At 53.7% G+C, this 11,606-nt stretch overlaps 1 protein-coding gene across 5 annotated transcripts in view; it reads left to right on the forward strand.

Annotated features, from left to right (window-relative positions):
- Nucleotides 1-11,606, forward strand: part of SFSWAP (splicing factor SWAP) — a 65,232-nt gene that overhangs the window by 24,954 nt on the left and 28,672 nt on the right. For all 5 annotated transcript variants that reach the window (XM_019668939.1, XM_019668941.1, XM_019668942.1 and 2 more), the window contains 4 exons: nt 5,205-5,430; nt 6,373-6,504; nt 7,112-7,205; nt 8,168-8,336. In XM_019668939.1, the coding sequence (XP_019524484.1) occupies nt 5,205-5,430; nt 6,373-6,504; nt 7,112-7,205; nt 8,168-8,336 (621 nt within the window). The remainder of the gene's footprint in view (nt 1-5,204; nt 5,431-6,372; nt 6,505-7,111; nt 7,206-8,167; nt 8,337-11,606) is intronic.

Consider the following 11,606-nt stretch of genomic DNA (forward strand, 5'->3'; position numbering starts at 1 on the left):
CCCCGCTCCCCCCTGTCCTTCCTCTCACACAACCTCTTGTCTCTCGTGGCGGCTTTCAATGTGGGAGCCCTGCCTGCCCTGCTCTGCTCCGTCTGCTCACTTGCTAGATGGAAGCTGCAGGGGCGGGTTTGTCTGTCACGGGCGCTGCTGGACCCCCAGCCCAAGGGTCCCGGGCACGCGTGCGTGTTCAGTGAACACTGCCAGGTGGACAGACGGACCAGCAAGCGATACATTGAAAAGGAGCGTGAATAATGTTTGAGCTCTGCCCTGAGCCAAATGCAATAAATAGGAGACTCATCCTCATTTGATTGTCATTAGGACACTTTAAAGTCTTATCTTAATCAAAGTAACACACACATATTACTTTAAGCATTTATTTTGAACTGTTTTGTGCTTGAGTTTTTGATGATTACCTTCATCCCTCTAACTACCACTGTTTCTGGATTTATCAACTTCACATTCACTCTGATGTCTTCCTGTTACAACAAAGGACAGTTCAGCTCATTTGTGCCCCCCCTTAAGCCTCCTCTCCCCAAATTTACCCATGTTACCTCAAGTAATACACTTAAACCTCTGTTTTGTAATCAAAATTCAAGAGGAAACAAACAACACAGAAATAGCTGATTCATCAAGCTGCATCCATCCTCTAGTTTGGACGTGTGGACAAACTACCACCTGTGTTACGGGGCACCGGCTGTCAGGGGCCCAGGCAGTCACGGGACAGCCGGTGGCCAATGTGGGCTCCTTGTAACGGTGCCGTCTCTAAGCAAGCCAGCCTGGATCTGGGCTGCCTCACGGTCACTGCTGTGGGGACTGTGGATGACTTCCCCGGCTCATCCGTGGTGACGCTCAGGCTGCGTGTGGTGGCTGCGGCTGTGTGTCTTGAACTGGCTGCCCCTGCCCGTAGAGTGGCTGTGTGTCCCCGTGACTTCGTTTCACCGCCTCCCAGTGCTGTGTTCCCTGTCTGTGTGTTTGTTCCCTCCTGTATTTTGCTGGCGCACATCCTCCAGTAGCTTGCTCAGATCAGGGTGCACAGGAAGACAACTTGCTTTTCATCTGTGGGTGTCTGAACATGCCCCAGCTGTGCTGTCCCATTTGGTAGGTCGTTTGGCGGGCCTAGCATGGTGGGTTGAATATTGTTCCTCAGGGTTGGAAGGCTCTGGGCCGCCGTCCCCGGTAGCCTTTGCTGCTGCTGCGAAGCCTCTGGCCATTTCAGCGTTCATTCCCTCACCTGTGACTCAAACTTGTATCGGTGACATGGCCGCACGGTGCCAGTGGCTGCCATGAACAAAATCCCGTCCATCAGACACGATGAGCAAATGGACACCCGCCTCGGTCCAGGGAGCAGAACGGCCGGGGAGAGCAGCCAAGCACAGAGCAGGTTTGAAGCCCGGACTCAGAGAAGCCTGGCGGTGCGCGTGGCTGGACACTGCCTGGAGGCCCCGTGCAGGAGGCGGGGGCCTGGGGTGGACGCGTGGGGGCGCAGCAGCTGGGCCGTGAGAGAGAGCCCTGTCTCCTTGCTGCCTCTCAGCCGCGCCCACATCGTGGCGCTAGACAGACAGTGTGGTCCGAACGTTCTTGCAAGAACAAGTGCATCGGGTTTTTTAAGGAGGCACTTCTTTTTCTCCACAGACCTCAGGGAAGCTGTTTTCATTCTTAAGACAGACACGTGGTGTTTATCTCCCCTGAAGTGGTCCTCATGCGGAGGTGTGCTCACCAGCCGCCTGATCCTCAGGAACCTTTGCCGTGGGAGGATTCTCTTCTGGGAGCTAAATTTATATGAGATTGAGATCACACAGAAAGATCAGTAAATTGGTCCTGATTTGTGCAAGAAGCCAGTTGAGGAGAAGCGCGCTGGAAGATAATTAGGCAGATTTATCTGCCCTGTGTTGGGGAGCTCTGCATGTCTCCGCACACGCAGTATCAGGGGTGCTTGAGAAATGTGCCTTACGCTTTTAAGCAGCTGGATTTTTCCATACGGCTCTACCTGCCCTTAGGAAAAGTCGGTGCCCGTTGAAATTCCTCACTTGGGTTTCTTCGGAGTAGGCGTTTGTGGTACTCATGATGTTTGTTTATTAAATCACGTTAGCATGTAGCTTTCTGTGAAACCCAGTCCCCCCCTGGGAAATTCAGTCTGAAATCCTGAACAACAACCCAGCAAGGTGTGCTGAGCATGGCCGCCGGAGCTCTGGGCCAGGGACGAGGGACCTGGGCGTTCTTTCCATGCTCTGGTCCAGGCTGAGTGTTCGAGAGAATTTCTGAGTTGGGTGTTGAATATAAAAAACCGCATGCGCTCTAGCTGGTGGTCATTAACGGGTTTTCAGTTCAAGGACTTCAAGAGCTTGTGAACCAGCGGTGGTGGGAGTGCGTGTCTTCAGAGAGCCTCTGACAGGGCGATGTCAGCATGCAGGCCCCTTGTTCACGCGGGCATCTTAGCTCCGTGTGGGCCTTGCCGTCAGCCGGCTCCTCATTAAATGCTTGTCGGGTGCCTGCTGTATGCCCGGAACTGTTAAGCCCTTGATCTCTCGGGGCATCGGCTGTGCCAGCAGCCCAGAGATGGGGGGTGGGGGAGTGGGGGCGGCACTGGAGGTAAAACCTAAAAGGGGCTTCACAGCGGGCAAAAGACGCTGCATGGAGATGCCACAGTCAGAAATGGGGGGGTGTGCTGCCCACTGGAGCAGGATGGGGGGCAGTGCTGTGCTGGGCAGGGCATGGGTCTCAGGCTGCGGTTTCCCTGTCACTGTCACAGCCTCCCCAGGTCTCCTGTGTGTAGAGAAAGGGACAGAAACGATACTCTCCCTGAACTCTTTTCATCCCTCACATCAATGAAATGAGAACCTGGGGGAAACAAGAGATTTCTAAATCCTCCGCAGCAGTGGGCTCCAGGGCCTCAAGTGCCAGCAAGTGAGGCCTTCCTCACGTCACCACTGTGGGGTCTCACTGCTGCCGGCTTCCCCGACATACGTGCATGGAGATTTTCAAGCGTCTGTTCGCCGTGCAAAGTGTAATTAAAATTTCATTGGAAAGGACTCAGTCAGTGTACAGGTGAGACATCGGAGCGGGGCTCCAGGTGTCGTTCTCCTGCCTCTGCTGTGCAGTGTGGCGCCCTGGGCCGGGTCCTGGGTGTCCCTAGGGCTCCGCTGTGGGGTGGGCTGTGGCTCCAGGCTTTTAGGTTTGGGTTTTGGGTTTATTTTTATACCTGGACACAGCCTTTTCTTTCTGTGAGTTTAAATTTTTCGTTGTATCTTAGCCCGGGTTTTTAGGTGTTTGCAGGGGTGAGTTGCTAAGATACATTTATCAGCCATGTTGCCAGCACTCCAATTTTTAACACTGTTTTAATTGAACGGGATGGGCCATTCAGGACAGTCATTTAGACCAGTGCTTAGTGTGCATGTTAGGACTTTCAAGGGAATGGTACTCAGTTTCGGAAGCAACTCACTTCCGTTACATAATGATTATATTAAGTTGCAATTGCATGATATCTACTATTAGTTGGAACTTAATTGTAACCTGTTTTGGTTTTATGAATTCACATGTCTCTTTGGCTGTGGCTATTTAAAATGTATTTTAGTTTTTCTCAGGCAAGAGGCTGACGACTGTCCAGGACAGGACACAGTCTGTCTTTCGTTGAGATGTGACACTTTGGACTGGGCAGTAGCAGTCTTGCTCTCCAGACACAGGGCTGCCCTGGGGGTGTTCTCGTGGGAGGTTGGGGTTACACTCTGCTCTCACCGGTTCCATGTCGCTTTCTCCTCAGTGGTGGTGGTTCTGCCCCGGGGTCAGATGAAGGACCTCAGTAGCTTGGTGACCTGAAGGGGGTAGGTGACAGTTTCATTCTTTCAGGGATAAAGTTGCATCTTATGGAAGCATGCATTTCTATCCAAATGCTGCTTTTGGCTAGGAAAAGATGATATTTGAGCTGTCGTATCAGCCCCCTGCGCCCCACCCACATCATCAGACGTCCCATCCCCCACACACACACTTCCTTCAAACATATTTGAATGTTTCTATGGTGACGATCACGTAGACAGGATATTGGCGCCATGTTTCTTAGTTTGAAAATGCAGAATATTGTTCGTGTGTAACAGTGGTCGATGTGCTCCATCAGCTAGAAAAGAGCAGCTGGGGGGCCCGCCCGTGGAGGGTCAGTGGCGTCAGAACACCAGCAGCTGTGGAGGCTTGCAGCACGCGGGCCTCGCAGGCATCCGACCTGCGGGGCGTGGGGTGGGGGTGGGAATGGGGGCTGCAATCCGGCTGTTCTGAGAACTCGAGGTTCAGACCGCCAAGACGCTTCCTGGGGGCACACACTGCTGGAGACGCTTTCACTGTTTGCAAGTGTTTTTGTTCTAAAGTGAATTAACTGAAAATCAAAATAAACTCCTTAATCAGAAAAATCTTTTCCCCATCCTCTAATGAAGAGGAAATTAAATCTCTGTTATCAGAACTAGTCATGTATCTACAGCAGGATTAGGAGTTAAAATTCTTAATCAGATCATTGAATTTTCTGTGATTTTACTGGTTTTAATATCTGCCCCTCACCCCCCGGCCCCCCGAAAAAAAAGATGATCTAAGCTTACAGGACTTTTCATTGTTAAAACAACGGGTTGCTTGCACATGTGCCCAGAATACATGGGAAGCTATTGTACATCACTGTTCATAGCAGCAGAGCCCCACAATGGCGTTGGTGACTATCAGGATCTCCTAAAGAAGTTACAGCACGTCCTGGGGGGGCTGTGGCCACAGAGAGCCACATGGCATCAGCACTGTGCTGAGGCCACTTGAGGAAGTGAGGTGCCCGGAGGACGGAGTCGGTGTCGGTGGGGCAGCCAGCAAGGGCTTGGTCACGTCGCTTCCGTCAGCGTGGCCACCTTGGCAGGCCACACAGGAGGGTAGCTAGCTGCTGCTCGGGGGGCGCTTTTTCCCAAACCACACACTCTGAAGTTGGGGAGACCACAACTTGTCGAGGAAGGCCCACGCCCGGCTGGTCTGTCCCCACTTCCCATCGTCCCTGGACATGCCTTGACTGCCTGCCTGGCTCTTCCAGACACGTATTCGGGGGCAGCCTTTCTTGTATCAGGAAGTAAAGAAAACGGTGTGGTGCAGCGTGGGCGGAAGACACGCTGCGTTTGGAGGCTGCCCCTTTCTCACCGCCTCCTGGACCCTGCCCTTGGGTCCTCACTCCCCAAACACGCGTCTTTCCGCAGCGACTGTGGCCGCCGTGTACTACAGCTACTATGTGCTGCCGGATGGCACCTACTGCCTGGCGCCCCCCCCGCCGGGGGCCGACGTAGCCGCCTACTACGGCAGCCTGCCTGCTGGGGTGGCCGTGCCCAGCACCACCGCCCCACCGCCTCCCGGGACCACGCCACCACCGCCCCCAACCACTGCAGACGCGAGCAGTGGGGTGACCGCCACCACCATCACCACAAGGTGCGCCCCCCCTCCCCGTCCCCCGCAGCTCACCTGGTGCATCTGGGTTCTTGGGTAGGGGGTCCTTTTCATCTGGGTTATCTGAGGGTCTCTGTTACCTGAGCAGTTACGATCCAAACCCCCAAGTTCCACAGTTGCTAGGTAGGGCAACGGAGATTATCAGAGCGGACCCTGGGGCCGTGAGGGCGGAGCTCTAAGAAGGTGGGGCCCAGGTGTGTCCCAGGCGCCCCTCAGCCCCACCTGTCCTCACCCAGCATGGGCGGCTCAGTTGGGCAGGACAAAGCAACACCAGTGGGGTGAAGGGAGGCTGTGGGCCTGTGCTGTCGATGGGAGGGACCTGCGTAGCCGTTGACAGGTGGGTATCCGACCAGCACACTGCTGCCCAGTGAGGAAAGACAGGGGCAGTGGCTGGCCCCCCACCTGTCACGGGCCGCACACAGTGCTCTCCGTGTTTGTGGGCTGAGCACATTCACGTGTCCCAGGCACCCTAGGAGGTACTGGAATGTCTGAGATTGAAAAAAGTCTCTCTGGAAATGATGAAATGCTTGAATATTTCTGTGAAATGACCCACTTTCTTGCCCTGCTCAGTGGGGAAGTCAAAGGTGAAATGCAGGGTGATGGATCATGCTGTCCAGCTTTCTTTTAATATAACAAAAATCAACAGGTGATTGATTCTTGGTTGCATCTGAAAATTAGCTTATAATGGAGGGACGTGTTAGGACAAAAAAATGCACCTGTTTTTGTGACTTTAGTCTCTTCTTCAGTAAAAGCCCCATTTCCACCATTGGCGGTGACATTTTGGTCCCTGTTGTAAAGGGACCGACTTGATTGTATTGTTTGACAAGTTACCTCATAAGCAGCTCCTCCCTGTGTGTGTTTGGGACGGACGCTGGTGTCCCCGAAGTGTCTTACTTGTGACAGTGATTGTGCTCTTGTCCGCAGTGCCCTTGCTCCTGTGGCTGCCATCATCCCCCCGCCCCCCGACATTCAGCCGGTGATCGACAAGCTGGCTGAGTACGTGGCCAGGAACGGCCTTAAGTTTGAGAGCAGTGTCCGTGCCAAGAACGATCAACGGTGAGCCCCATAATTCAGTGTGGCTCGGACAGAGAGCAGCAGGGGTTTCGTGTCGCCTATTGTTTTTTAATCTAGCCGCATAATTCTTCGTTAATGTTTTTAATCCTTTCCTTATGCGTTTAGATAAAGACATCTTTTGATTATCCTGTTAAACTATAATATTTAGATGGTGTTTTTTTTTTATTGCATTCACTGTTTTTTAGTTTGCTTTGTTTTTAAAGTAACAAATGTTGCAGCTCCCTAAAATAGAAGTCTACAATTCATCCTTTTCAGGACTCTGCTGTGGAAATTTAGACATCTATGTTGGGGTTTCTTTTTGTTTGTTTGTTTGTTTTGTGCCTCGGGCAGTAAAACAGGACGTGGGCTGCGTTGCAGTGTGGCCTGTGCGACGGGGACATGGGCTGGGACTCCATACCTCAGTTGTCCTTGTCTGTAAAGTGGGCGGGATTCATTGCAGCTGCTGTGTGGAGTTGCCGAGATGCTTATGTGGTCGCTGCAGAGCGTTTAGAACAGCACCCGGCACGGCAGGTGCCCAGGCAGCAGTGGCCGCATGGTGGCACCTGGCAGCGTGTGTGTCTGCTGACGGCCGGTCCCCTTTCTGTCACAGATTTGAGTTCCTGCAGCCCTGGCACCAGTATAATGCCTACTACGAGTTTAAGAAGCAGTTCTTCCTCCAGAAAGAAGGGGGCGACAGTGCACAGGTATGGCTCGAAAGGCGGCCCGCGGCCCCTCTGGCCCGCTCACTCAGACACAGAAGCTCCTGGTCTCAGGGGTGGGACGGGCTGTGGGTTGGGCACCTGTTTGCAGGCATAATGCTGCCTAACTTCTCCACCTCTCAGAGTTGAATGAAACTGGTCGATCTGTTGAAATTTCACCCATATTTATAGTTCATTGATGACCATCAGTCCAGCATGTTCTAGAAAAAATCCCATTTCTTCAACCAGTCAATGTTTTGGTCGGCTCTTTTAGCGACTTCTGATGGAAGCCGTGTACTGTACTGTTGTACTAACATACACGTACATGTACGAAGTGTGAGCGTGCACGCTCACGGCTGATGTGGGCGCTGTCCATGGTGGACGCCCATGGCCCTTGAGCGCTGCCTGCCCACAGCACCCCTCACGCCCTCCCTCCGTGCACGTGTCCCCCCACATGTCTCTTGTGCGCCCTAGGAAGCATTTCTTCTTGTCCTTGTCATCCTTCCTCTTGCCTCCACCCTCCTTTTCGCGACATGTGGACACCCTGACCTATTTTAAACCTGTCTTGGTAGAGATAGCAGGTAGAGGCCTTGCTTATCAGCGGGTTTCTTCACACTTATCTCTGATTGCTCAAACCGAAGAAAACTGACTCATCTGTAGGCGATGTCAGTGTGGTGTTCTAAAAGTATTCTGCCATCGGTCTCCAAAGAGAAGGCAGTGAGCGTTGGTCCCCAAGACAGTGCCGGGCTGCAAGAAGCTGACAGTGGTCCAAAAGGGGGCGCCTCTGCAGTGTTTTCTGTATCAGAAAACAGCAGGTCTGAATTGAAAGTATGGTGCTTGGTGTGACTTCAGCAGGAATGTAGAAATGCGTTTGTCCAGGGAAATGTCTGTGTCCGTATATATCTCTTGTTTGACAAACGCTACATATTTTTTACACAACAGTTTACAGTCACCTTTAATCTCTGCAGGCTGTGTCAGCACCAGAGGAGGCCCCTGCAGAATCGGCTCCTGATAAGCCGAGTGACATTGGGGGGGGCGTGGCTGAGGACACAGCCGAGGCGGGGGGAAGAGGCGGCTCGGGGCCGAAGAAGGAGGTGCCGTCCAGTAAAGCCGTCCTGGACGGGAAGCTCGTGAAAGGTACGTTGCGGCCGCTGCCTTCCAGATGCTGCTCCACAGTAGGGGGAGGAGTTGGGGGTTCCCCTGGGGAGCGGGGAGAGATGCCACTGGCTCCGGGACGAGGGCGTGCCACGTCAGGCATGCTGCTCTGTAGGCCTGCGTGCTTGCTCGTACCGTCCTGGTTTGGAATTGAGGTCACCAGACGTCCACTCGTCTTAGGTGTGCCTTTGTTTGACAGCCTGGTCTACTAGGTTGCTGGAAACGGGTAGAACACTCCAGCAACGTTCCCTACCTCTCGGACTTCCGAAACTGCCTGTGCCAACAGTGGTGCCGCTGTCGTCGGCTTTCTTTATTTGTTAAAGCGAGTCCCTTGAGGCTCGACCAGGCAGAGCTCCGCTCGCCCCATCTGGTTACCTTCCGTGTTCTTGGAAGGAGTTGTAGGTCGGCCTGGACACACAGACGTGACAACAGCCAGTGTAATAAAACAAGAAACGCTGATGCGGGCACAGTAGGAAAGAATTGTATGGGAGTAGCACGTCCCACCTGGCGGGAATGAGGAAGGGGTGTTCAGGCCGGTGTCCCAGACACGGGACCGCGCCACCGGCCGGGTGGCGAGGGGGCACCACCTGGAAAGATCGCCTTGGCCAGCTGGTGGGGGCTCCACCCTCCACATAAGGTCCGGGGACCTCCAGCGGGGCCATGGCACACCGTGCACCGTTCAGATCAGAGGACTACCTTGATCCACGTGGTGACTTTGTGAAGAGGTGAGGCGGAGAAGCCACGTTGAAGGGTTTTGTTGGCACGATGGCTTGAAATAGAACTGTAACTGAAGTAGAAGAGGGCGTGTGTCGGGTGCAGGAGCACTCTGACAGCTGACAGTGACGGCTCCTGAGTCCCAGGAGAGGCACAGCCATGCGGCTGGAAGGAGCTAGGCTGCAGCTGTGACAAGGCCTTTCTCTGCAGAGGTGCCTGTCTGACAGGCCTGACCGGGAGTAGCCAGATTGACCCGATGGACTAGCAGCACTCAGTAACTTAGAAGAGCAGAAAGGTATCTGATCCTCATCCCAGAAGGCCCCCTGAGCACACATTTCCAGTCTCCCGCCTCCTCTGATTCTCACTGGAGTAACTGAAGGGATAGTGTCAGTAGGGAAGAAACAGGCGGTCCCATGATGTCTCAGAAGCACAAAACACCCCACCTGGAATTCAGCTTATAGGGAAGACAGGGACACTTTGGGACTTGGTAAAAGTGACCCCCAGGGCAGCCCACTGCCAACCAAGGAGGGGGCGGGTGGCAGGCCAAGGCAACAGCCCCACAGCTGCCCACGCGCCATGATGTTTGGTAACGGCAGGTGAATAGCACTCCCCTACTGCCGTGAGCCTGAGAATCTGGACAGCTGCCCAGCACCAGACAGGCCTGCCTCTGCCACCAAGATTGAGGGGAGCAGGGCATGCAGCAGCTCCGACGGTTCCTGAGTGACGGGAAACTTTCCAGTCTCGTGTACCCACGAAGTGGCAGGTGTCATAAACCCGCGCCCTGGAAAGGATGGCTTAGGCAGGCAGCCGTGACGCACTGAATGAAGTCAGGGAGCCTGAGGACACAGGCTCTCCTCCCAGACCTCCACGGCAAAGGTCAGGTGGAGGGAAGAAAGGGCATCCCGGGGAACACAGGCAGGCAGGCTGTCCTCCTGGGGGCGCAGGTTGGCCCATCAGACTAGGGTGTGTAACATGAACGCCACGTAATCAAGGCGTCGGGAACTCGGACTGGAAAGTATTCTGAATGCTGGAGCAGGCGGGTCAGTGCTGGACGGAGTTAGTCCCGGAAAGTGAGGACAATGAAAACATTTCTTATCAAAAAATTATCAAGTACAGTGAAAATGTCAAAAGCCCAGTGGACCAGATTCTAAATGTAAGCACCGACCTGGTCCTAGAAACATCTGGTTCACCAGGGCGCTTGGACCAGGTGTTCAATGCAGGGCTTGTTAGCTTTTAAAATCGAAAAATTGGCAATGGTTATAGGAGGCTGTGAATGAATTGGCCTGTCCGTACTGAGAAACACTGTTGCCGCTTTCAAATGGAAACATGTCTGCACTGTTCATATGGGGAGATGCTGCTGGACCAGTGGGAGCAGCAGGCTAACACCCATGTGTGACCCCATCTCATGTGTGCGTAATGTCATGCGCACCTGCCTGGGCCCGCCCACAGTTCTGTTCAGTGACTTTCCCTCTGAATGGCAGGCGATCTTTCGTTCCCATTTTCAACATTTCCCGTGGAGAATGTGTGTCACTTGAAGTTAGAAGTTAGGGATAAACACATTACCTACAAATGGAAGTGTGTTTGATGTGGAAGATGGAGGACTAGGGGCTGTGGGTTCCTGCACGAGTGTCCCCTGAGCGTCTGCAGCTCTGGGCCTGGCTCGCAGCACGTGGTGGGTACACACAACCGCCACCTAAGCCCTGCAGTCTCGCCTCTCCAGGCTCAGGGGTGAGCAGACCACAAACGCATGGCACAGGCTAAAGAGGGGAATAAAGGAGAGAGGGGACCTGTCTGAGGAGGGGTCATGGGAGCTGAGACTCGGGAACCCAGCTGACAGCTCCAGGCAGAGGGCCGCCGGAGTCCCCCATCCCTGCTCTCTAGCTGAGCCACCTGCCTGGGGGGGAAAGTTACCTGCTCTTTGTGGCCTCTTCCTCATGTGCGAATGGAAAGCGTGGCAGCCTGTGTCACGAGGGTGCCCGTGTTGAGGGAGGTGCAGTGCAGACTGCGCGTTGGGTGAGTCACCCTACAGTGCTTGTGAGTATGGCAGCCTTGGGCCCTGCGTGGGCAGGCGTGAGCCTAGCCCGCAGTGTCTGCAGCAGCAGTGAGCCTGAGTCGGACCCTGCACAGCTGCTGTGCAGAGAGCCACGTTTGCAGCTTGCTGCTGTTCCACTTTGCAGGAAGAAACAGTTTGGGAGTGATTGTTTAGAAATCATTTCGGAATGTAAAACTTTAGTCCCATGTTAACTCGAGTAATTTCAATTAACATTTAAGTGAGGCTTTCTCTCCTTTTAAGGTTTCCTGACTGTTTATTAACGAGACCATATTACAATAGGCAATTAAGGGTTGATGTTGTTAAACTGTTTTCTCTTATGGAAAATTTCAAGCATGCACAGTAACAGAGTGTGTGGTGTGATGGCTTCCACAGCCCCTCCAGCAGCCCCAGGGCCGGCCTCATTTTGCAGGGCTCGGTCCAGTGCCTGCCTGCCTGCCTCTCTCTCTCTCTCTCTCTCTCTCTCTCTCTCTCTCTCTCTCTCTCTC

This window comes from Hipposideros armiger, unplaced genomic scaffold (genome assembly GCF_001890085.2).
Source record: "Hipposideros armiger isolate ML-2016 unplaced genomic scaffold, ASM189008v1 scaffold_544, whole genome shotgun sequence".
Lineage (NCBI taxonomy): Eukaryota > Metazoa > Chordata > Mammalia > Chiroptera > Hipposideridae > Hipposideros > Hipposideros armiger.